Source organism: Lutjanus erythropterus, chromosome 1 (assembly GCF_056507025.1).
Source record: "Lutjanus erythropterus isolate fLutEry1 chromosome 1, fLutEry1.hap2, whole genome shotgun sequence".
NCBI lineage: Eukaryota > Metazoa > Chordata > Actinopteri > Lutjaniformes > Lutjanidae > Lutjanus > Lutjanus erythropterus.
In genome coordinates this window covers 32,878,727-32,902,901 of record NC_139317.1, presented here as the reverse complement: position 1 = coordinate 32,902,901, position 24,175 = coordinate 32,878,727, and the positions used below count along the sequence as shown (strand labels likewise).

At 38.5% G+C, this 24,175-nt stretch overlaps 1 protein-coding gene across 1 annotated transcript in view; it reads left to right on the top strand.

Annotated features, from left to right (window-relative positions):
* The window catches only part of igdcc4 (immunoglobulin superfamily, DCC subclass, member 4), a 71,870-nt gene that overhangs the window by 34,094 nt on the left and 13,601 nt on the right, over positions 1–24,175 (top strand). Inside the window, exons 3-10 of the mRNA XM_084720193.1 lie at positions 2,440–2,581; positions 9,499–9,632; positions 17,745–17,879; positions 19,570–19,722; positions 21,377–21,787; positions 21,870–22,034; positions 22,900–23,037; positions 23,435–23,617. Of these exons, the coding sequence (XP_084576319.1) occupies positions 2,440–2,581; positions 9,499–9,632; positions 17,745–17,879; positions 19,570–19,722; positions 21,377–21,787; positions 21,870–22,034; positions 22,900–23,037; positions 23,435–23,617 (1,461 nt within the window). The remainder of the gene's footprint in view (positions 1–2,439; positions 2,582–9,498; positions 9,633–17,744; positions 17,880–19,569; positions 19,723–21,376; positions 21,788–21,869; positions 22,035–22,899; positions 23,038–23,434; positions 23,618–24,175) is intronic.

The following is a 24,175-nucleotide window of genomic DNA, read 5'->3' as shown; positions in this document are numbered from 1 at the left end:
ACTGCAGATGATAGAAGCTGAATGTGTGATGTTGGTCTTTTACAAACTTTTAACTAGTTGCTGTTTTGTGAAAAAAAAGTGGGTGACACACCTTAAAATAGGTACTTTATATAAACCTGTCAAAGACATTTAACCACAAAGTCTCTGAGACATTTACATCTCTCAGGGAGAATATATGTATAAAAAGTAAATTTTAAGCCACAAGATGGTATTTTTTTTTATTATTGTTATTATTATTAAATCTTGTTATTTTCTAAAAGGTTTTAGTGTGTTTAACATGTTCATTAAGTCCTACAAGTACAAATAAAAGCCCTTTTCATATATTAAAATACTCTGGTGCGATACCTTACGATGTTTGTCTGATTTTTGCTATAGCCTTCCCTTGAGAAAAATTCACCAGCCGCCACTGACACACACCACACACACACACACACACACACACACACACACACACACACACACACACACACACACACACACACACACAAACACACACACACGACTGCAGACCATGGGCAAGTTCATTTGCTATCTTCCAGACGTAAGATGGCAAAAATGGCAACGGCGCCAGTGTAAGACAGCAAATCCACGCCATCCATGTTAGCATTGTCAGTGGGAGCCTCTAAGAAATACTGGTGTTAGCATTTAGTGCATAATGCAGATTGTAGACTGTGTGAATATTTCATTGTGGGCTAGTCAAGATTAGAGTTAGGATTGTTTGTGTTGTGTTGTGGTATGGAGGTACTTGAATGGTGCTGCAGTGCAGTGCAGCTTGGCTTGGTCCAAACAAAATAACTAAATAGTAACAAAATAATAAGCATCCAGAGCTGCTGCCAATAGAAACACTTTCAAAATCAGTTTGATTCAGTGCAGCACAGCTTGTCAAAATCTGACAATGGAAACACAAGCCGAAGGCCAAATATTAAGTCTGGCGAATAGTACTGATGTAAAATTCTAATCACTAAAATTGGGATTTTTGAAAGCAAATTACATGTAACATCTATTTTACACACCAAAAAGCAGAGTAATCTGGTCATACCACATTTAATAAACATCTCCTCTACCAGCAGCTTTTTGAAATGTGTGAATCAACCTTGTCCTTCCTGCAAGCTCGATGTATATGTAACACTGTGGGATGATCTTTACGTGTTTTCATGCTGTGCATCTCTGGTCTGAATCAGTTCTGCAATTAGCTCCATGTGGAGATAATGTGTTAGAGAACAGAATACATAAACCAGAGAGAATGACTGATTACTAACCGTGTTTAGGTACATTTACTTATTTGGATGCCTCACTTTGTTTTGTTGCATTTTACTGAACATAAAAATGATGTGATATGGTGATTCAAATTTATTGTGAGGCTGATGTTAGGTTTCTACCTCTTCTACGTACAGTATTTTTTTGCCTATGGATTAGAAGTCTCCTTGTTATCTGTTACCTCGCTGCTTTCTTCCTGCCTCCAGTTGCCTTCTGTCTTCTTTCTCTGCTCTCTCCTTTGATCCTCCCCCTGCTCTCCACTCCTCAGTCAGAGCTACAGGCGAAGTGGCTGGAACAGCCAACCAGTTTTGTTCTCTTCTCCAACAGCCTGTCAGGGTCAGAGGTGAGGGGCCCTCAGATGATGCTCACTGCTGCCCCCTGGTGCTCAGTATTGTCCGCAGTAGGAAGCCATCCTGTGTGTGTGTGTGTGAATGTGTTGAGGCTGTGAAAACTGGAGCCCTGCCAAGGCTCAAACCGGAGAGAGAAATAATCTAGCCAAGCCTGAATAAATCCCCAAATTTCTCCTAATCAGGACATTCAAGGGTATTTAAATGGTCTGAACCGATCTTTAATTAAATTACAACGTTTAAAACGTTACCTTTACAATTCCTAAAATGGCCTGAGTCCAACAATTAGAAGTCTGAAATAGAGAATGTATTAGATTCTGAACTTTTACTTCAGAGATGTTTTAAAAGTAAACCAAGTGAAGTAAAGAAACTCCCATGAATTGGATATTTAAATAAAAACCATGAATGGGATCAGTGTGTCAGTTTTATTTTATGGGCTTGTATTAAGATCTGAACCCACATGTAGTGCACAGAGCCCTTTTCCCCCAACGACCACCTGGTGCAGCCCATTTCATTTAGTGTACTTGTTATTCGTTTTAATGCCATCCATGTGGACTCGGACAGAAAAGCAGCTGTGGAGCAATTGTGGACGGGGATTTCAAGATAATTGCACAGTCGGTCACACCACGTGTGACCTACATCAAACAAACTGGGTCCTATTCATCTTACCAGAGGTAGACGACATGACACAGATTTCAGATCATTAAAAAAAGGTAATTTACGCAAGCATCACTTTAGATATGGGCCGTTTTTTTCTGTCTGTCCTCTGGGAAATCATTACTTTCCGCTTTGATAAATACCAACCTGACCTCTACTACCTCTACACCCCCTGCAGGTCTGTCTAAGTTCCATCAGGAGCCATCACACCAAACAGTGCCCGCTGGGGGAGCTGTCCGCTTCGAGTGCCAGATTGAGGGAATACCCACACCTGTTATTACCTGGGAGAAGGACAAGGTGGCTATCCCTGAGGAGCCAAGGTGACCCTTGTTTTCTTTTTGTTGTTGTTGTCATTCATCTTCTTCTCTTCTGTCTCTTCGTTTTCTTACAATATATCAATGACTGTGTGATGTGATTACTCAGGTTTGTTTCAGGATTTCTGCAATTCCAAACCATTATTTTAAGTGCATAGTCTTTTTCTTATTGTTTGTTTAACACTAGAACTGCTAGAGTTTGCAATATACTGAAAAATGCTAATTGGTCAAAATTATCCGCTATAAGAAAGCATTGATTTTCAAGGTACAAGCAGTCTGTGGGGATGTCCCAGCTGTGCTCCAAAGACTGCCCACATTTCCCATAATTCCTTCTTGTGCTCAAACACATAAGCGTAGACACGTGTCTCTGACAAACTTTTGTGATTTATTGAGACGTTTTGTAAAAAAAAAAAAAAGAAGAAGTCATACTACAATTTATTCAGTGCTAGTTTTGTATAAATTTAAACATCTGTGGAAAATATTCTCAAATAAAAATCTCAGTGGCTGAGAAACCAATTCAAACGCGCAATCGAGCGCAGGGCAAGGACGAGGATAAAGAAACAAACGTGCTGCTGAAGGAGATGAAAGTGATTCAAATGGACAATATTGAAAAACAACTTAACAGTGAGGTGGGTGGCTTGTATTCATCAGTGGAAACGATTTTTAAAAGGAGAGCTCAAGAAGAGTGTTAAAGAAGTACAACAAAATATTGACTTAGAAATCAGCGGATTAAAATCACGCCTGGATCAGCTGGAGGATAAACTTAAATCAAGCAACTCAAGCTCTTCCAATAAGTTTGATCCCGATGTCTCGAACGTCATTATGGGGCTACCATATGACGAGCATGAAGATTTAGAGCAAAAATTAAGAGAATTGTCGGAGGTGTGTAGTGCTTGGAATGGGAGAACTAAATAGAAACACAGAAATGGGAGAAAGATTTTGCGGAGTCATTCTCAGGAAATCATATTTCTTCTAATTTTGATGATAATTTTTTTAGGGAAGCATGTGATTTATAAAAGATGAGTTGGAGAGACATATGAATCAAGATGGATATTCATCAAATGTATTTCTGAATTATGATATTACTTTGGAGGAAGTGAGAACTGCTATAGATGCTTCTATAGGAAATCCCAAGCAAAGTATTGAAGTCACCACCTCTTCTAAATGTGCTTGATTGTTTGTTTAAATTTTGCTTTAAACACAGTATTGTTCCTTCTCTTTGGTATAAATCCATCATTAAGCCCATTCCAAAATCAGTTAAAAATGATCCATACCTCTTAATTACAGGGGAATCAGCCTTCTCAGTATAGAGTATAAATTATATTCTTATATTTTGAATGCTAGGCTGACAGAATACTTGGAACCTGCAGAATTTTTAGTTGATGAGCAGAATAATTTTAGAAAAAAATTGAGCCTGCATTGATCACATTCACTCAAGTTCAACAATTGTTAGAACCCGGCTTGCTAAAAATAAATCTACTTTTGTATGTTTCGTTGATTTTCAAAAGGCTTTTGACTGGGTTCAGAGAGATTTACTTAGATTAAAACTTTTAAATGCAGGGGTGGACGGCAGATTTTATAAAGCATTAAAATCATTGTACAGTTGTCCAGTTGCTTCCATAGACGTAAATGATATGCAAACGGACTGGTTTAGTCCACCATTTGGTGTTAAACAAGCGGATATTCTTTCTCCTACTTTGATTATGATATATGTTAATGATTTAGCTCTTGAAATTAAAGAATCTAATTTGGTATACATCTGGATAATTTAACTCTGGGTATTTTGTTGTATGCGGATGATGATTTACAGAATATGTTAAACTTGCTAATGATCTGGTGTTACAGATGGAGGTCATCAATAAATCAAAGTAAAACACAGATTATTCATTTCAGGAAAAAAGGGACTTCGAGAAGTAGGAGGATAATAAATTTTGGTACTGTGATAATGGAATATACACCTGAATGTAAATATTTGAGATTTACACTTGATGAATTTATGACTTATGAGGTTGGAATTAAAGTCCTGGCAGATTCAGCAGGGAGAACATTAGGGTCTGTTGTCAACAAATTCAAAGTATGTAAAGATCTTGGCTATTCTACATATTAACAACTTTATGATGCATGTGTCTCCCCTATATTAAATTAGTCTTCAGGGATATGGGGCTCTAAAGAATATAAAGTAGCAGACTCAATACAGAACAGAGCTGCACGCTGTTTTTTAGGCGTTTATAAGTTTGCTCCTGTTTTGTCTGTTCAGGGTGATCTGGGTTGGATTCCTGGTTCAATAAGGCTTAAATGTGAGATGATTAGACTGAATTGTTTGCTTAATATGTCAGAAAACAACTCAGCTCTCCTTGGGTTAAAGAGATTAATGATATCTTTGAGGAAGCTGAGTTACAATATATGTATAGTAATAATTTAACATGCAGCATAAACGTAATCAGAGGAAAGTTACTTGCTAGATTTGAGGCAAAATGCTTAAATGATATTTTGTTAAAACCAAAATTACAAACATATATTCAAATCAAGCACAATTACGGACCTGAATCTTATGTTACAGCAAATCTTACGAGGAGTCTTTAGGTCTTTAGTTGCACAGTTGAGAACAGGAATCCTTCCTCTGAACCTTGAAGCTGGCAGATTTAAAAACATCCAGGAGGACGACAGGTTATGTGAGCTGTGTGATTTAGGAGAAGTTGAGAACGAATCACATTTTCTTCTGTATTGTCCTTTTTATGATGAGTTAAGAAAACCTACGTTCAATGAAATGTCTGTTCAAAATCCAGAAATGTCCTGGTGTTCTGACGATGACAGAATGGAATGGCTGTTTAATTTTAATGTTTATAAGTTGGCTAATTTTGTTTCTAAAGCTTGGAAAAAGCGTCAGGAAGGGTTATTTAATTAACATTAATTGTGATCTATGTTATGTTTTGTTTTTCTTTTTTCTGGTTTCTGGTCTGTTTATCTAAATAATGGTGTCTTGTAAGCCTGTTTGGGTTGGTGTATGACACAATAATAAAAAAGTAATTAATTAATTCATTCATTCATTCATTCATTCATTGATAAGCAAACTTCACAAACTAGTCAGCAAGTTTTTTTAAAAAAAAATGCAAATGTTACTTTTTATTATTGTGTCTGTTCAGAACATGGTGATTTATGTTGGTAATTGTCATTTTTGTGTTAGACTATAGTGAACTATTAGTAAGTTGGCTCTCTTTACTACTTACTTAATCACAATTAAACAAATGCAAATGGAGGTTCAGTTGGTAAGTGTTAGGGATGCGCCGATACTGAGTTCAAGTACAAGTACTTACATTTGGGTACTTACCGATACTGAATATCGATACGAGTACTTAATAATGCCATTAAAGTTCTTACAATAAGTTTTAAAACATATTTTATTTTCATTAGATGTTCACTTTCTAAATGTAACAAATCATTGTTGCTGTTTCCTGCTACAAGTGCAACCATAGTTACTATACACATTACATTTCTGGGTTATTTATAGTATGTTACTTTACTGATTTTGTGTTCCTTATTAAGCTGTGCAGTTTATTGTGTGTGTGACATATTTCAGTATAATAATTTCACAACATTAACTTGCAGAATTAATTTTACTGTTACAAATGGTGTTATATGATGATTATGATAATTAATTGTATTAATGTATTTATTTATGTTTTTTTTTTCTTCATGTCCCTCTTGTCTAAGAGCTAATTAGTTCCTACCTGCCATTGTTTAGGGGGGGGGCAGGTATGAGTGTGGTGCCATGTGCAACAGTATGGTTTACCTGCTGTGAACCCCAAAGAGTGAAGTTGGGTGTCCTCTGCAGTCAGGCTGTTTTGGTGAAGATGAAGAACACAAAGAGAAGTTGTAGCAGCTTACCGGTATTACCAAGAAAAAAGGTTTACAGACTGGTGGCAGCGGGGTTTAGAAAATATGCTGGTTATAAATTACTTTTCTACTTGAATAAGTTGCTTTGGACTTATAATTTCCTTTCATCATTCAAGGCTACATACACTGATTTTAGTGCAAGTATGAACTCATAAAAGGCCAGAAGTAATTTTTGCAAACTGTACCCTTCCATTGCAGTTTTTTTTCTTTCAGAATCACTTAGAATTTCACTCTGCAATCACTCTAGTGTGACATTTAAATGTTTATTCTGTGTTCATGAGATAAATGAAACATACATCCATGCATATTATTTTAGTTTAATTTCAGTCTCAGCATACCTCAGTACTTGATTCCTCTGGAGCATACAATTACAAGCTTCAGTGAAGATGCCAGCAATTGCCAAGCACTCTACTTTGACTTTTGAATACATTACAAGACTTATTACTAATAGTAACAAACTAGTAGAGCGCACTCAGTAGAGAGCAGATCCCCTCCAGGCAACAGATGGTGAAGCACCTACTGCAATGCTACAACAACCTCCCAGATGCAACCAGCAGAGATTTGGTCCACCAACCAGTCAAATTACAAGTTTACATCCATGTCTGTCCAGGCTCATATGATGTATATAGTGAAGAATTTGAGGAATTTAATATGCAACTTACTGTTATATTAACCTGTGGCACTGAAAGAATTTGTGACTCTGAGGTATTAAGTGATTTTTTTTGGCAAAATGTAAGTAATCAACATACATATATGATTCCAGTGAGAAGTATCCTGTTTTCACTTAGAGACTATCTTTACAGAGGAGTACAGAGGAGTGAGAGGGAGCTTAACATTATGATGTTACAGTGAAGTTGACCTTTGACCTTTTAGCTATAAAATGTCATCACCTCATCATTTTATCCTAGATAATTGCAAGTCATAAATAGCATATAACTTCTTAAGTTATGGCCAAAAACGTGTGTAGTGAGGTCACCGTAACCTTGGCCTTTGAGCAACAAAATTTATTTAGTTCATCCTTGAGTCCAAATGGTCATTTGTGTCAAGTCTGAAGAAATTCCCTCAAGGTGTTCTTGAGATATCACCTTCACAAGACTGGGATGACCTGAAAACATAATACCTCCGGCCCTAAAAATATGAAGGCATAAAAGTCATAAAAAAAAAGGTTTTTCAAAAATTCTGAGTCACAGAGGTCCTTCAGCATACAGTCATGAATGTGCACACACACACAGTGTGCTTATGCCTGGTGGGGACAACAGTAATAGAAAATGCAAGTGTATTCACTCTTTCTAAGACTAGATAAAAGGTCTAAGTGTGGAAATATTTTCAAAGTACATATTCAGGATTTCGACTGTTGTAAGAGCGTTGAGGAATCACCTTGATCTTAAAACAAACCACTCACAATGGACCTGCTGTGGTCTTACAAATGAAAAAAGAAATTAAAATGTACACCTGCTGTCACACATCTCCCTCTCTGTCAGTTGTCACAAATAGTCTCATTTACTGGGCCACATAACGATATTGACATTTCTCTGTGGCTCCTGCGGCTCCGGCGCCTTGGAATTTGTTTCCAGCCTTATTGCACAGGACCAAGTGTTAATGGCTGCTGTAGCCTCGCATGACCCACAAACAGCTCACTGCTTATAAGGTCTTATTGGTGGGATGTGGCGCTCCCACCTCAGGCGCTGTTAATGGCCTCTTACAAAGACGAGCTAAGGGGGAGGCTGATACATCACTGGCTCTTTCTCTCTCTGTTCTCCCAGGTCTAATGCGCCTTTTCCTCTCTATTGGCCCCTCTGCCATCTCTTGCTCTTTCTCTTCACCATTATCCCATTTCCATCTCTATTTCTGTTACTCTGCTATTCCCATTTACTCTTCATTCATAGCTCCCTGTCTTCCTCTCATTATCTCTCATATTTGTTCTTTGTTTTTCACATCCACTGCCTCGTTATTCTCTCTGTCTGTTTTTTTCTCAACCCCCCTTGCTTCTAACCCCTCAGAACAGGCTTCTGGTCATATTTTGGTAGGATTAATAGGCTATGATAGAGGCGATAAGAGCTTGTGGGATGGCATTACATTACCAGGGCCCTGGGGACCTGGCCTGCAGGCCACCAGTAATATGTCTGGAACCTGACCAAGGGAGAGGGAGAGTAGAATTAAAGTTGAGGCAGTAAATATCAAAATTACAAATGGACAGATAATATGCATGCATTTAATGACTGTGTTACTGTATTTACAGCTTTTTGGCTGTGTTCTGTGTACTTTTATGAGGCACGAGAGCCAGAAAACAACTTTCATTAATGAAAACAGGCATGGAAAATTATTTTCTTTGCATTGATACTTTTCTTTTTTCATATCTTTTTTTTTATTTATCATATAATGAAGCTCCAGTGATGATCTTATAGAATCTGATTCATTGTTATAGATTAAACTACCCAAACGAAGAGCTGGGTGATATGGATGAACTCAAATGTCACAATATTTTTACTCAGATACCTTGATATCAATATTGCAGCAGTGTTGTAGGGATGACTATTGATGCTTTTGCAATAAATTAACACAATAAGATTTTTGATAAATAATCATCAGTCATGTGGTTAATGATCATGCTGATAAAGGCAAATAACACAACAGCTGGAAGAGTCTGGTAAGTTCAGAACAAAAATCACCACCAACCGGGAGTAGACAACACTTCTGCCATATAATGATATAACAATATACAACATGTGAGACAAGATCAAGTCTCATACCATGATATTGATATAATATTGACATATTACCCAGCCCTGTGTATGACTTGCAATTGCAGCCTCTCCCTGCAGTAGTTGTACACAATAGTCTCTCTGCTGAATAAAGAAGGATGGAGCCCTGTGAGGACTCAGCAGGATCCCTGCAGAGTGGATCAGCTGGATGTTTGATGCTACAAGGCACTAAGCCATTTGTTCCCCTTGTTTTTCTCCCTGTCTCACCCACCTCCTCACTCTTTCTCTCCCTGCTGCCTCTCCTCTGTTCTGCTCTGTGTGCAGCAGATTCATTTCCCTTCCTAACGGGGTGCTCCAGATTCTGGAGGTGACCAAGGAGGATGAGGGTGCCTACCGCTGCGTTGCGTCCAACTCTGCCAGGAAGGACATCAGTCATGAAGCCAGGCTCAGTGTCACCACAGGTGAGGTCTGTTGTAGTGTTTTATAGTGTTTGAATAGGCAGCTGGGCCCTGCTGAGAGCTGCCAGACCAATCTCAAAACTCTAGTGTCAGGTCTAGGACAAGATGCTTGAACTGCATCATGTCTCTCCAGTGCTAATAAAAAGACATTCACTCATGTAAGGCATTGTGTGTTGTATACCTGAATCTACAGTGATCTAATCAAAAAAAATGTACAGAAAGTATTGTTTAGGGCAAATGTTTTGTAGACTGAACTAGAAAAACGGGCGGCATGGTGGTGCAGTGGTTAGCACTGCTGCCTCACAGCAAGAAGGTCCTGAGTTTAAAATCCCCCAGCTGACCTTTCTGTGCGGAGTTTGCATGTTCTCCTCTTGTCTGCGTGGGTTCTCTCCGGGTTCTCCGGCTTCCTCCCACAGTCCAAAGACATGCATATTAGGTTAATTGGTGACTCCAAGTTGCCCGTGAGTGGTTGTCTGTCTCTCTGTGTCAGCCCTGCAATGAACTGGCGACTTGTCCAGGGTGTAAGCAACGTGTATCCACGGCACTATGTACATTTAAATAGCCTTGAACTTGTTTTTAGGTGTTTTCTATGTTTCTGTTTAAAACTTTTGACCCTTTCCCAGCGTGTTTTCAGTTCTTGAAAGTTAATAGTAACATTTTGGTCACCTAAAAATAGTTAATTCATTGTTCAGTTGTACTAAACAACACTCTTAAGAGTCAGTTATTATTTTTTTCTGGCAAATAACTTTGCGTTTTACGCTAGTCAATATTAGCAACATAATTAATGTCACAGTAAACAAGAGTTACAGATGTAAATTGCTAACCAAGGTAGCTAACACTATATGGCTAGAATTTTTTGCTTTTGCTAGTTTGGGTGGTTTGGGTTGGGTAGGTTCCGGGTAGGTTTAGGCATGAGGAGTTTGAGTTAAGAAAAAAATATCAGAGCAAACCAATCGCCATCGTGGGAAAAAAAACAAAAACGCACAGCCATGTAGTCTATCTGTAGCTACAGGACATGCCAGCTACAAGATACACCCCTTGAAATGGGTAGGTTTAGGCACCAAAACTACTCGGGTATGGTGAGGACAAGATCTCATAAAGTCAAGTGGGTGTGTCGTGTAGTAAACCTGTGAGTCTCTGTTATCATTGTCTACCCCTCACTCCTCCTCAGTTCCACCTTTTCATCCAAATGGGTCCATTTCTGGCTCCAAAAATGAATGGAGGGGGACTTTAAAGATGTCTTATAATTGAATGTTTGACTGTACTGTAAAAGCTGTCAGTGACAGGAGAACATAGCGCTGTATCTAGACCAGTTTCTCTCCTCATGTGTGAGGATGAATGTTTAACTCAGAAATTAAAACCAAACAAAGTGATGCGGTGTTCAGTTATGTAATTAATTTCAACACATTTTCTGAAGATCAGAGATTTTTGTCAGCCCTGGCCATTTAAAAACTATACTTTGTGGCCGTAATAAGAGTTGTCATAGGTAACTGGACTTAATAGAGTTCCTGAAGACATTTCGCCTCTCATCCAACAATCTACTTCAGTAGATTTCTTGCACTTCTCTCGCTTCTTGGATGAGAGGTGAAATGATGAATACTATGACCTGGATGACTGAGAATCTTCACAGACATATACTCAGTGGCCTAAACATTCAGGGACCCCAACCATTTGTTTTTATGCAAAGTTATTTCTTTATATTTCCCTCTCCGTTTTTCATTAAAAGCGTTCCCAAAGCACCTTAAGCTGGTGTTGTGTTTTAAAAGCATGTGCTGTACACTGACTGTGGCTGTCCTTCAGATTTCATTTGCTTTGCAACACTAACAGGTACAAAGAAACTTTTATTCTCTAAGTGCTGACTGACAGGCTGCCTTCTATATGGTATTGGCATTGAGCTTACACTTTTATTTCAGCTTCTTACAAATGCCTGGTGCTTTTGTTTTTTTCATCTCTTTCATCGATGACGACTCATTCTCTGCATTTGGTAGATGAAATGCAAATTGTTCAATGTTTTAATTCAGTGATTTCATGTAAGCCTGACAGATTCAGATACAAACTTTTAAAGTCATAAGAAAGAAAGTGATGAGGCGAAAACATTTCTTTATGTATTTATGTCTGAATGACTTTATTGTCTCCCAACAATGTTCATCTTAAACCGCATTACTCATCATATATGTATAAACAACAGAAAATTGTGTCAGAGGGCTGGCCCTTCATCGAGTTTGTTTAGTGAAAGAAGAAATCAAATCCTTTAAATGTCACATATATCAGTTCAGAATAACATGGCAACAAACAGAATAAATGTTGCATCATTGTGTAATCATGCTCCAATCAGTGAAACTCAAGGCTGATACTTAAATGAAAAGAGTAATGCTGTTTACAGAATAAAAGCACATCTTTCTACGTTGCATTGATTATTTTGACATTGGCATATGTCCTTCTCTCTTTGATCAAAATCGCAGGGTGACTTCAACCCCACAAGGACTTACATTAGTGGATTACGTGGTGCAGTGACTCAGTGAATAGCATAGTGAGATGCGAGTTTGCCATTAGGCAGCCCACATTAAAGCCCTGTCGTATTATCAGCCTCTGTGGCTAGCAAGAGATCAGTCAACTGTAATTGGCTGCTCTGTGGAAACAATTGTGTCCCTCTTTTGAGTCACAGCCTTTGTGTCTTTCAAAAGAAAGACAAAAAGACAGAGTGAGTGAGAGCCAGACAGATGAGGCCAAAGCAAGTGAGTCAGACACAGCATTATGACTTTGAAAAGTTTTGACACCATCCTCCAGTTCCAAGTTTTTCAGTTTCAATTTCAAGCGTTACCATTAAGTAAGTTTAGATTTGATTACAAAAAAATAGACCAATTACAAACAACACAAATACAGAACATAAGAACAGTATGCTAGAAATATTTGCTTTACATGCTTAAAGGGATAGTTTGGATTATTCGATGTGGGATAGTTACTGTATTATGCTGTGGATGAGGTGAACATAAAAAGGTGTTTTAGCCACTTAAAAAAGTTCCACTCAACAAATCAATATCAGTTAAAGTCTATGTTATATTTATAATATTTTCATCACTTTACTCTGAAGTAGATTTGCACCAATTAATCAGCGATGCTTAGAATCGGGCCGGTTTTCAAGTGATCGGCCATGACCTGCGACCGGTCAGCGTCACAAATCTGATTCTGTGCCCGTCATTGTCACACACGTCTTCTGCATGATGGTCACGTCATGCGTGCAGCAGACAAACTGACTGTGATATCAACACAGCGCTGATAACAGCTACACACACTCAGACACATGCTTGCATGACGTTGGTGTTAATGACAGATTCCAAGAACAGGATAAAGAGAAGAAAGACAGTCTACAATGAGACAGAGCAGCTGACAATGTCACAGAACAGCCGTAAACTCTCTAGCTCTTCAGGCTAATGTTAGCCAGCAGCAGACTGCTGTTCACAGAGGTACAGTTAAAATCTCACCTCCTGTTCTGGCTGAAGAATAAACAACCTGTGTTGATGTGTCTCCTCAAACATTTTCTCATCCAGACTCATTTAACTTCTGCGTCTGTTTTTCTCACGGTAAAGTTTTACTGCAGCAAACTGTTGCACCGCGTCTGTCTCCGGTTTGTTAACATCTGCTTCCACAGGAGATTACATGAAATTGTGTCCTGCGAAATCCCGTGAGATTCCATGATCTCACGAGATCACGTTCACCCGATTCATAATCTTAATATAAAACTATAATAAGGCCTGGCTGTAACCTGTTTGTTTGTATTACGGTTTGACCTCTATGTTTTAAAGGGATAGTTCTGATTCAATGAAGTCACATAATAACTCAAAAAAACTAATAGATTGAGGCAGCTGTGGACCAGCAACTCCCATGTTGTACAAATTCTAAATGTCGATTTTGCCTATTGAGTTTGGCAAGGTTGGAGAGAACAAAATTCAGCGAATACAACTGCAGTTTTCTTGCCAGAAAAGGCTGTCTGACACCAAAGTGGAGTGGCTAAAATACAGATGAGGACAAAATTATTTGCCCCCCTATGAAAATTTCATTTTTGTTTTTTTTGTAAGTATTCCCCAAGTACTGTTACACAGAGCAAGGAATTTTTAACAAAGCTTTTCTAAACATCCTAGTTTTATCTTGGATGCTTACATTATTTTACTTTGCACAAAGAAACAAAATTATTTCACAAAAACCAAAAACTACCTGGGTCAAAATTATTAGCCCCCCTATACTAATAGTCAGTTGTGTATCCTTTTTGCTGGATAACAGCCTGCAGCCATTTGTTGAAGTTTTCAACACGTCTCCTGAGGAGTCTCAACCCATTCTTCTTTGGCGAATCTCTCAAGCTCCTCCAGATTTGATGATCTTCTGGCATGGACCTTGGTCTTCAGTTCACTCCACAGATTTTCAGTGGGATTCAAGTCAGAGGTTTGTGCAGGTCAGTCAATAACGTTCACTTTGGTCTTCTGGAGGTATTTGTTATGTTTTGGGTCATTGTCGTGTTGAAAGACAAAGTGACGACCCAGACCCAGTTTTGCTGCTGACTGTTTGAGGTTTTCTTTCACATATCCTTCTTTCTTCATGATTCCTTCCACCTTGATGAGATTCCCAGTCCCAGACACACTGAAGCATCCCCACAGTATAATACTCCCACCACCGTGTTTCACTGTGGGGACGGTGTTCTTTGGGTTATACGCCTCTCCCTTCTTTCTCCAAACATAAGCAACGTCTCTATGACCAAAGAGCTCTAGTTTCATCTCATCTGACCAAAGGACACCCTTCCAGTTTGCATAATCTTTCTCCAGGTTGTCCTTAGCATACTTCAGTCTGACTTGACGGTGCCTTTTCTGCAGAAGTGGAGTTTTTCTTGGTCTGTAACCTCACAGTCCATTCCTGTGCAGGGCTCTTAGTGATTGTCTTCTTTGAGACTACAATTCCTGACTTGGGTCAGTCATTCACTAGTATCTTGGCAGTTGTTGTGGGGTCTTTAAACACGTCTCTCACTAGTTTTCTTCAGAGTCTTTGAAATCTTTCACTTCCTACCTCTGCGAGGCTTGTTCTGTACTGTGGCTCTCTTTGAATTTCTTGATGATACTTCTCACTCCAGTTCTTGACACTTTGAAATGCTGTGATAACTTTGTATATCCTTCTCCTGCTTTGTGAGCATCAACAATTCTTTTTCTCAACTAATTTCTTTTGTTTTTGGCATGATGCTTTCTCTGACTATTGATGAGTACCAACAATACATAAAATAATCCAAACTATTCCTTTAAGAGATCATTGCATCACCATTACTTCTTGACAATACTTTTTGGTTTTCCTTCACATGTTCACATTTCTATACGAGGCTTTATGTGTTGAACAATCAAAGCACCTCTTATATGTTTTACATTATGCTTAAATTGAATGATTTGAATGATTTTTCTGTTCACATACTACTATCATTTGAAAACAAAAATATCCTCTTTTCTTGCACTTGTTCTACTCTATGAATAGTCAAGTAGCATTTAGGAAATTAGTTGTGGAAATAGATACAGTAGATTGTAATAAATTTTAACACCTTTAATGACAAGGAGGCTGATATTTCTGGGCTATTTTCCCTCAGTGTTCTCGCTGCTGTCGCAGAATCCTTAGAGGAAACTACTTAAGGCTCTTTCGCGAGCCATTACATGTAACAGATGTCAGATCTAATTGCATCACTTCACTTGTTTGCACTTCAGAGTTCTATGAATAGAATACTTCAACATCCAAGCATTGACAGCTTGAGGTTGAGGTGATCAAGTCCTTCTACTTAACTTGAGAGGATAAGCTGCCTTAAATCTCCAGTTTTTGGTTTCTTACATTTCTTCTCTACCTTCTCACTGCACCCACACATATCACATCCACATAAGACCCTAATGAATGTGCTCCTTGCAGTGCAGTCCTCGCAAAGGCAGACTGACCCACTTAAAGCCTTATGCATAATCAAGGATTGCTGTATATAATTTCATTTATTAATTTATAATGTGTTTACAGAATGCCAGGCCTCTTTCTGGATATCATTAACATTATGTGATGCTGAGATTGCCTGGGCTGAGAAGTATTGCAGAGAAATAAGGCCTCGTCACACAAGCAATACCTTGGGGACTGATACAAACTCAAGGTGGTTCCCTCAACCAATAAACAGTATGCTTTGAATAGCATCCTCAGTCACAGAAGAGGAGAGATGTATGCAGTTTAACCACTGAGGCCTTTCTATCAGCCAACTTAATGGTTTGCCTTTTCTCTAACAAAAAAAAAGATCTCTCTTTATGTTCTATGTCAGGGACACTGAAGTATGGGTTTACGAAGTTTAATGAAACTGCCTACGCAATCCTTACAGAAGAACCAGAGACACAAAAGGCAAACTATGAAAAAACTAAGCAGCAACAAATATTTAGGAGTGAATGGAGGCAGGAGTTTAAGTCGCTTGAATATGACACATCTGAGGAGGTAAAGTACCACGGTGTGTGCCACCAGTTTCCAGATAAATAGGAAGACAATTCATGGGAAAAGTGGACAACACAAGTGCCACCGTTAAGCAAGGCTGTGTTAAATTGTGTTAAATTGCTTTTCTGTATTTTTTGAACCTAAAATTGCATTTGGTCCACCAAAAATGTACTTTGGCCACCACATTTTGGGGCTTGGTGGACAGTACTGAAGAATATCCCTGTAGCCTTCTGTTATAGCTCACTTGTATTTAATTTTTTTATGTTATGTCTTGAAGTATGTCTTTAAATAATAATGTGCTATAAGGGCTTCAATCCTGTTCCAAAGAAGATCACCTCATATCACATCCTCTCTAATCAAAATTTCCTTTTCAGGTTGTATCCACATCCAGAATTCATTAAACCTCAACCAGATACAAATGAGTCAATAATAGGTTATACATTAGAAAGCAAGTCTGTTAATCAAATGAAAGTCAGTGGTTTACGTGGCATCTTAACTAGCAATGTTAAAAAAAAATCAGTATTTCCTATTCTTTTGAAGCTTTTTTATCAGCTTACATGAAGGCACAAAGATAAATGGGTCTGGCTTGTTCATTGTTCAAATAGAAAACTGACTACTACTTCATGTTGTCATTGTAAGACTGACCACCTCCCTTTATTGATCTAATCTTTTTCAGTCAAATAGTTTATCATCAGAATTTACAGATGCCATGCTTGCAATCATTTCTTTTAAGTGATTATAAATGAATCATTTTGTCATCAAGAGAAAACAAGCTTTGTTTTTTGTTGCCCATAGAGCAAGCACATTAGAGACTAATGTCCACTAATTTGAATAAGGATAAAATCATTTAATTTTGCAGCCCTTCTAGACTTTTTAAATTTTATCAGACAGAATGGCTCAAATCTTGATATTGAAAAGGTTAATTTGTTTAGGGGCTGTGACAGTCAAAAAATGTTTCCACTATTTTACAGCTGTGTCTTTCACAATGTAAGTGTATGCGGAAAAAGTATTTTTGGGCTGTTGGGCACTGCGTGACATTGTCATTGCACGTTTTCCTGGGGCTAGATATAGGTGCCTGAAAACAAAAGCAGTTTTGTAGTTATCTAGTTGAATAAGTTCTATTCTTATCTCTTCACAAAAATCGAGCTTTGGTATCTCAAGATTATGAATTAATTAACCTGTGATCTTGAGATATCAGACATAAAAATAATTGCATGCAAGCCCCTTCTAGGCTTCCATATGAGTGCAAGTGTGCGTAGTTCACATAGAAATTCTGAGATTACACCCAACATGGCCTATAAGCTTTTTATCACATCCTTACTGTAGTGTCGGCATGTCAGGGTTTAAACAGACATATGTGAGACAAACAGTAATAGGTGCAGATGAGATCACGCTGTACCTCAATAACGGGACTGAAAGACTGGGATTTAGTCTCACTTTATTTGTGAATGATGAAGTATTTTAATTGATAGAAGAAAAAAACAGACATGGGCAGCAACCCAGAAGTTGTGACCTACCTAATAGCATTTTTCATCCAGTCAGTTGCCTCAAACTGGCCACTCTCCAGTTACAGTCACAAACAGATCTAATGTTTACTGGTCCATCATAACAAAGTAGACTCTTCTTTTGTTGTTATAGGTTCTACAGACACCTTGAACAGAGTTTCGATTGTTGCACCACCTCAGAATGCAACAGTGGTGTTCGGCCGTCCTGCTGTGATGGAGTGCATGGCACAAGGCCAGCCTAAGCCACTGGTGTCCTGGAGCAGACAAGGTAACACTCGCTCTTTTCTGTCTGTGTTTCTCCTCTCATCTTTGTTATTCTTTTTCACTGCATCTGTCGCACTTTTATGTTTTGCTCTCCAACTCTCTGTCTCTCAGAAAACAAACATCACCACATCAGGGTCAAATTTGCCTACCTATAACTGAGAAGTTATTATTTTATCGGCAAAAAACGTCTCTTCTCTACTAGACCTCTGTTGTTGTGCACTGAGCCAGGGTTTATATAAAAAGATTTGTCACATTGATTAATTCACACCTCCACAGCTTTGACACACAAGCACACTTTTGTAATACTTGTGGGAATGATGTCATGTGAAACTTTTGGAATTCCTTCGTGCTGTGATTTGGCAACATCTCTGCAGTTTTGTTGGAGCCTAGTGCTGCATCTGAAACTCTTTCCTCATTCACAGTTAACATTTAATTATACAATGAATTGTATTGATGACTGTTATCAGCTGTCAAAACTTGACAACACAATTCAGGTTTTATGTGGTGCTGTGAGATTATTTACTATGTAGGTGATAATCATTATCTCTAGAGGATCTGATAACAGAATTTTACATTGCACCAATAAGACGTAACAAGCTGTACTTCATATTAAATTAGACAAGAACTAGAAATAATATATTCTTAATTATACAGTATTAGACCCTTTATTAAACCCATATTACACCTTATTAAAGGGTAACTGGGGACACATTACAACAGAACTGTACTGTAAACTAAGGTGTATTATTTCTCACTGTTAAACCCCTATTAAAAGATGATTCACTGAATCATTTATCATATTTTAATTCTGTGGACTGTTGTTAACTGATCAAACAATTGTTTTGTAATACTATATGAGGATGAACATAAACATATAGCTATATCTGTGTGTCATTCATCAAATTTCAAGCACTGAGGTCTGTTCACTATACATGGTCCCTGTAAAATAAAAAAAACAAAACTCTTAAATAAATAAAGTAATAAATTGAACTTTATAAGAGGGTAATTAGGGACACATTTGTAAACTAAAGTGTATTATTTTCCACCGTTAGACCCTCATTAGACCTCATTACAAAGCAGTTAGGGACACATTACAACAGAACTGTATTGTAAATTAAAATGTGCTATTTCCACAGTTAGACACCTATTATTCTGTTGTAATGTGTCTCAAATGATCTTCTAATAAGGTCTAATGAGGGTCTAATAAAGTGTCTAACACTATCTAATAAATTTGATGCAAAGTACAGCTTGTAACATCTTATTAGTTTACCGTTAGGTGTATAGTGTCTAATTAGGGTATAACTACTGTCTAACAAAGAACATATTATTTCTACTTTTTGTCAAATTTGATACAAAGTATCTGTAAAACTGTACTGTAAAATAAAGTGCAACCCAAAATGGCGGAGAAACTAAATAAAGGTCTACATAATGAATGGTTGTACACAGCCTAGGAGTGTGCCAGGCACCTCAGTGAACCCACACTAAAAAGTCACAGAGCCACCTGTTGGCCAGCTCGTGGGATTACAGTTCACATCCCCTGCTGCTCAAAGTGCTGCCTCTCTCTTTAGTGAGGTTTCTCAGGCAACTGAAAGCCTGAGAAATGATCTCCACTTTTCTAAAAGCCGACCTTTTTGTTTTCATTTGTATGATCTTAGACTGTCCTGTTGTTCTTTGTTGCTTTCTTCTTTGATCAGATGGAAAGCCCATTTCCACTGATGTGGTCGTCCTCGCAACAAATCTGGTCATTAGGGACACGAGGCGTCACCATGCTGGCGTCTACGTCTGCCGAGCCAACAAGCCCAAGACCAGAGAGTTTGTCATCGCAGCTGCTGAACTGCATGTACCTGGTAAGAGTGATTTTATGTACTGTACACATAATACACATGAAGGGACAGACAAAATAGGAAAAGATATATCATTAAGAAAAAGCCAGATGCTACAATTGGGTCTTGAGTTCAAAGACAGTGAATCTTCTACTCTACGTTCTTGAGATAGGCTATTCCAAAGGGTTGAAGCCTTCACAATAAAAGCCCTGTCACCCTCTGTGTTCAGCCTTGATCATGAAGTAGCTAACAGGGCCTTATCAGAGGGCCTCTGATAAAGAGGAGGGGATTAAAAGCTCAGCCAGGTAGCCTGGTGCCATACCATGCAGGGCCTTAGTCAGCACTAAAATTTTAAAATCAATTCTAAAATAATACTAATCTTTGTATCTTAAGTCTTTAGTTTAAGTCCAGCTTAGCAGCTGGTAGACATAAATACCTTTGGAAGAAGGCAGCCATCAACTTAAACATCCCTGGTTCAGTTCAGCTAAAGTTTTTCATTTTTTTTTCAAGTGGAGCTCTGTAATGTAACACGAGTCCTTCATGGTTCTCTCCTGCAACTTGATTGAATGTTGTCAGATTGGTTTAAACGCAGTGTATCTGGGACTTAAGTGTTGACTTGCTGGGTATGGATAGCGTTAATGTTATTTGAAATTAAGAGAAATGAAATGATTCGTTGCACACTTTTAAATAACATGCTTTTTCATCTTTTGGCTTGGGTGAAGGTGTCAAGTATTTTCAAGTTCAAGTCCATGTGAATTCTCAAGTCACTGGTGTTAAAGTCCAACTTGATTAATTGATTAATCTTTTTTGATTTATTCAAGTCAAGTCTGACTGGAGTCCAAGTCCACTCCTCTGGATACTATGACCTACAAGCTAACTTTTAAGTATAGTTATGTATGATGGGCAGATTTAGCTAGTTGCCCCAATAACATTTACTTGGAAACAACTCTGCTTGGAAAAATCTGTTCGGATTACAGAAGCTGCAGGCAAAAAGCAGTATTGTAGCAGTTAAAAATACCCATTTTTCCCTGGCCTGTAATGACTAGATTAGAAAGAAAATCTTTATATGAGAGAGAAAATAGTTCCAACATGAAACTGCTCACAGTAAGGTCTGTCTAAGGTTTGGAAAGAGACAAACAATGTTTTTTGATTTTTTTTGTGCTTTGAGCATAAATAAAATAAATACATAAATAAATAATATATAGCACTATAGGCTAGGGGAAAATATGTATTTTTGATTTTGGGGTGAATTGTCCCTTTTACAATCGCCACTCAATGACAACAAGCTAAATTTGAACACAGATAGTGAACTGTTGAGGTTCTATCTTCTTATAATGATTTAGAAAAGTTGATAAGATTTTTAACTGTTTGAGACTTTAAATTCTAGAGAGCGTGATCCAGAATTCAATATGGTCTTGTTTAAATGGGCACTCTATTCCATTTTATATGTCAAGGACCACAATTGTGAAAACACTTTTATGACTTCTTTGACTCTTTGTAAAGTCTGAGAAAATAACTGTGATGCAAACTGATTTGAAAGATGTGGGCATATTACAGGAAAAAAGGTCTAAAGAACATATTATGAGAAGTTATATGATAAAACTAAAATCCCTAAAAGTGTCCCTTCAGTATTATCGGGCCCCTTGTAAGTCAGATCTTTGTTTCCTACTTCCAACAGCCCCTCCAGTGATTCTCCAGCCCCCTGAGACGGCATCCCTCTCCCGGGGAAACACAGCCAGGTTTGTGTGCAACAGCTCCGGGGAGCCTCCCCCAGTGCTGCACTGGCTGAAGAACGGCCAGCCTATCAAGTCTTTCAGACGGGTGAAGAGCCAGAGCCCTGGAGTCCTGCTTATCAACCAGCTGGCACTGGAGGATGCGGGCTACTACCAGTGCATAGCGGACAATGGGTTGGGCACGGCCTGTGCCACTGCCAAGCTGACGGTCATTGTGAGGGAAGGTCTGCCCAGCCCTCCTCGCCACCTGTCTGCCACGCCCTACTCCAGCACGACTGCCCTGCTCACCTGGGAGAAACCTGAGTACAACTCGGACCAAATCATTGGCTACTCTGTGCACTGCCAACGCGCTGCAGGTAGGTCTCTATTCATGAGTGTTTGCATGTCCATATTACCTTACAAAACCTGATTTGATCTGAGTATTTGCACATTTTCCAGGCTCAGATAATGTGGAGTACCAGTTTGCGATGAACAACGACACCACAGAGTATCACGTCAAAGAGCTTCTCCCCCATACAGCCTACACATTCTTTGTGGTGGCTTACTCTCCCATGGGTGCCAGTCGAAAGTCCCTGCCAGTTACTGTAGAGATGCTAGAGGATGGTGAGTAATAATAAAAAAAAAGAGGTAAAACAGAGTAGAGGTAAAATGAGGACAGCCTGGATGCTTCACTGACTCACACAGCAAACTTTATTAGCTTGCCAACCTTGTAACTCCTCCTGGATTTTAAGAGCTCATGAATCATCATCCATTCATGAAGTGTCAGTTTATGTAGTCATTTGGAAAGAAGTGTGAGCAGCACATTGAAAACTCATCAGAGCAGTTTTGTTTTAAAATCTGACTGGCATTTGATGTTTTATTTTACTTTAGGGTCACCACATCCAGGCCTGGAATTTTGGCATTTTAGTGGCAAAGCCAACTTTTTGAGGGCACAAATGCCAAATGCCAGAGCCGCAATGCCATCAAATAAAACAATGATTTTAAGGTGGGTGGGACAGGGCAGGATACCCCTGAATCCCTGGCGCAAGAGATGACAAAGGTGGATTTAGACAAATTAAATCCATTGTGTCTCATGCTTTCCCTTAATCATTATTTTGAGATGATGAGTCATTATTTTGAGATAAGCCACATTATTTTGAGTTACTAACTCATTCATTTCACATAATTAGTCATTATTTTGAGAAAGGTTCTCATATAACAACTCACTTTTTTGTCTCATCACAGACAGACAGTGCATCCAGCAGCACAATGAAGAGGAGACAAGCATACATAACACAGATCTAGCTGTCGCGTTAACGAGATTCCAGTCTGCAGTGTAAACCACAGAATTAGAGTAACATTAGACTTCATGATCAAAGAAAGCTTATGTCATGTCAACACTTCTGTCCATATTCACACGCTACCTTTCTCCATAGGATTTGCCTTGAATGTGCATCATCTTACTATGCCCTTTTATTCCCCTCTCCAGTGCCAAGTGCACCTCCTCAGCTGTCGATAGCCAGTACCTCCCCTACAGACATCAGGCTAATGTGGCACCCATTGTCCTCGCAGCACAGTCGAGGAGCTGTCACCCGCTACCGCATTGAGTACAGCACTCTGGATCAATGTGAGTAACCCCTGCTGGTCAACTAGTCGACCTTAACCTGACCTTGACCTGTCGGTGAAAGCACACTGAGTGTAATTCAGAGGATTTACCCATATAGGTTTCATATACGTCAGTTTCACGTAAGTTATTCATTGAGGAGGATTGAAGAAAAAGTATTGACAGCCAGCTTTACCTTAAGAAATATTATTTCTGTTCTGTTTCTGAAAATGTTATATAATGGCTGAGGAGTGCAGAAGGTCAGAAATTTCTATGATAGGATTAATTGTTCTGAATACTGTGCTCTCCAGAATCCACAGGAAAATTAAGTTCACTTTGAATGGAACCATTTTCACAACAGAGTGTCCTTCGTTCCCTTTATATATGAATTTGTGAATGTGTGTATTGTGTGTTCCCACAGTGGACAGTGTGTTCTCAGTTGAAGTGGGGGGTAATGAGACTCAGTTCACACTGAGAGAGTTGCAGCCTAACCAGGTGTACCGACTGAGGATAGCAGCTGGAACGGGCGTGGGCTTTGGGGTTCCCTCTGAGTGGGCCCAGCACCAAACATTAGCCCACTACAACCACAGCGACCACAGCATGGGTAAGAAAGACACCAGACCCGGCTCTCTTAGAAATTTGCTCATATCTAAAATTTCTGTTTTGGTTTTCCCAGGATTCTTACTGGACTTGTAGAGTGATTTTAGGAATTGCAGGGAATTTTTAGTGCTTTTCTGCCTGTAAGTGATCATTTAGTTACTTAGTAGATATATAACTTGAAGCAAAGATTCATTTATAATGTGAAGAGAAATGCTAAATATTATGACATCTTTAAACAAGGGAGACAAGTTAAAGTTTACTGAAAAATAATATCACAAGAATAATCTTTCTTTTGTTTTCTCATTTAGAATAACAAGAATAAATAGTAGTAGTAGTAGTAATAGTAATAACTTAATTTATGTAGCACTTTTCAAAGCAGAGTTATAAATCACTATACAAAAAACGGAACAAAGAAATAAAAGAATATAACAAACAAAAGACAAAGTTTCAGTTAGCAAACAAAGCGTCAGTTTGTAAAGCATGTAAAGTATTAAAGGGACACTTACAAAAAGGAACAAAAATAAAAAAATGAGTAAAGCAGACAAAAATAAGTAACAACCAA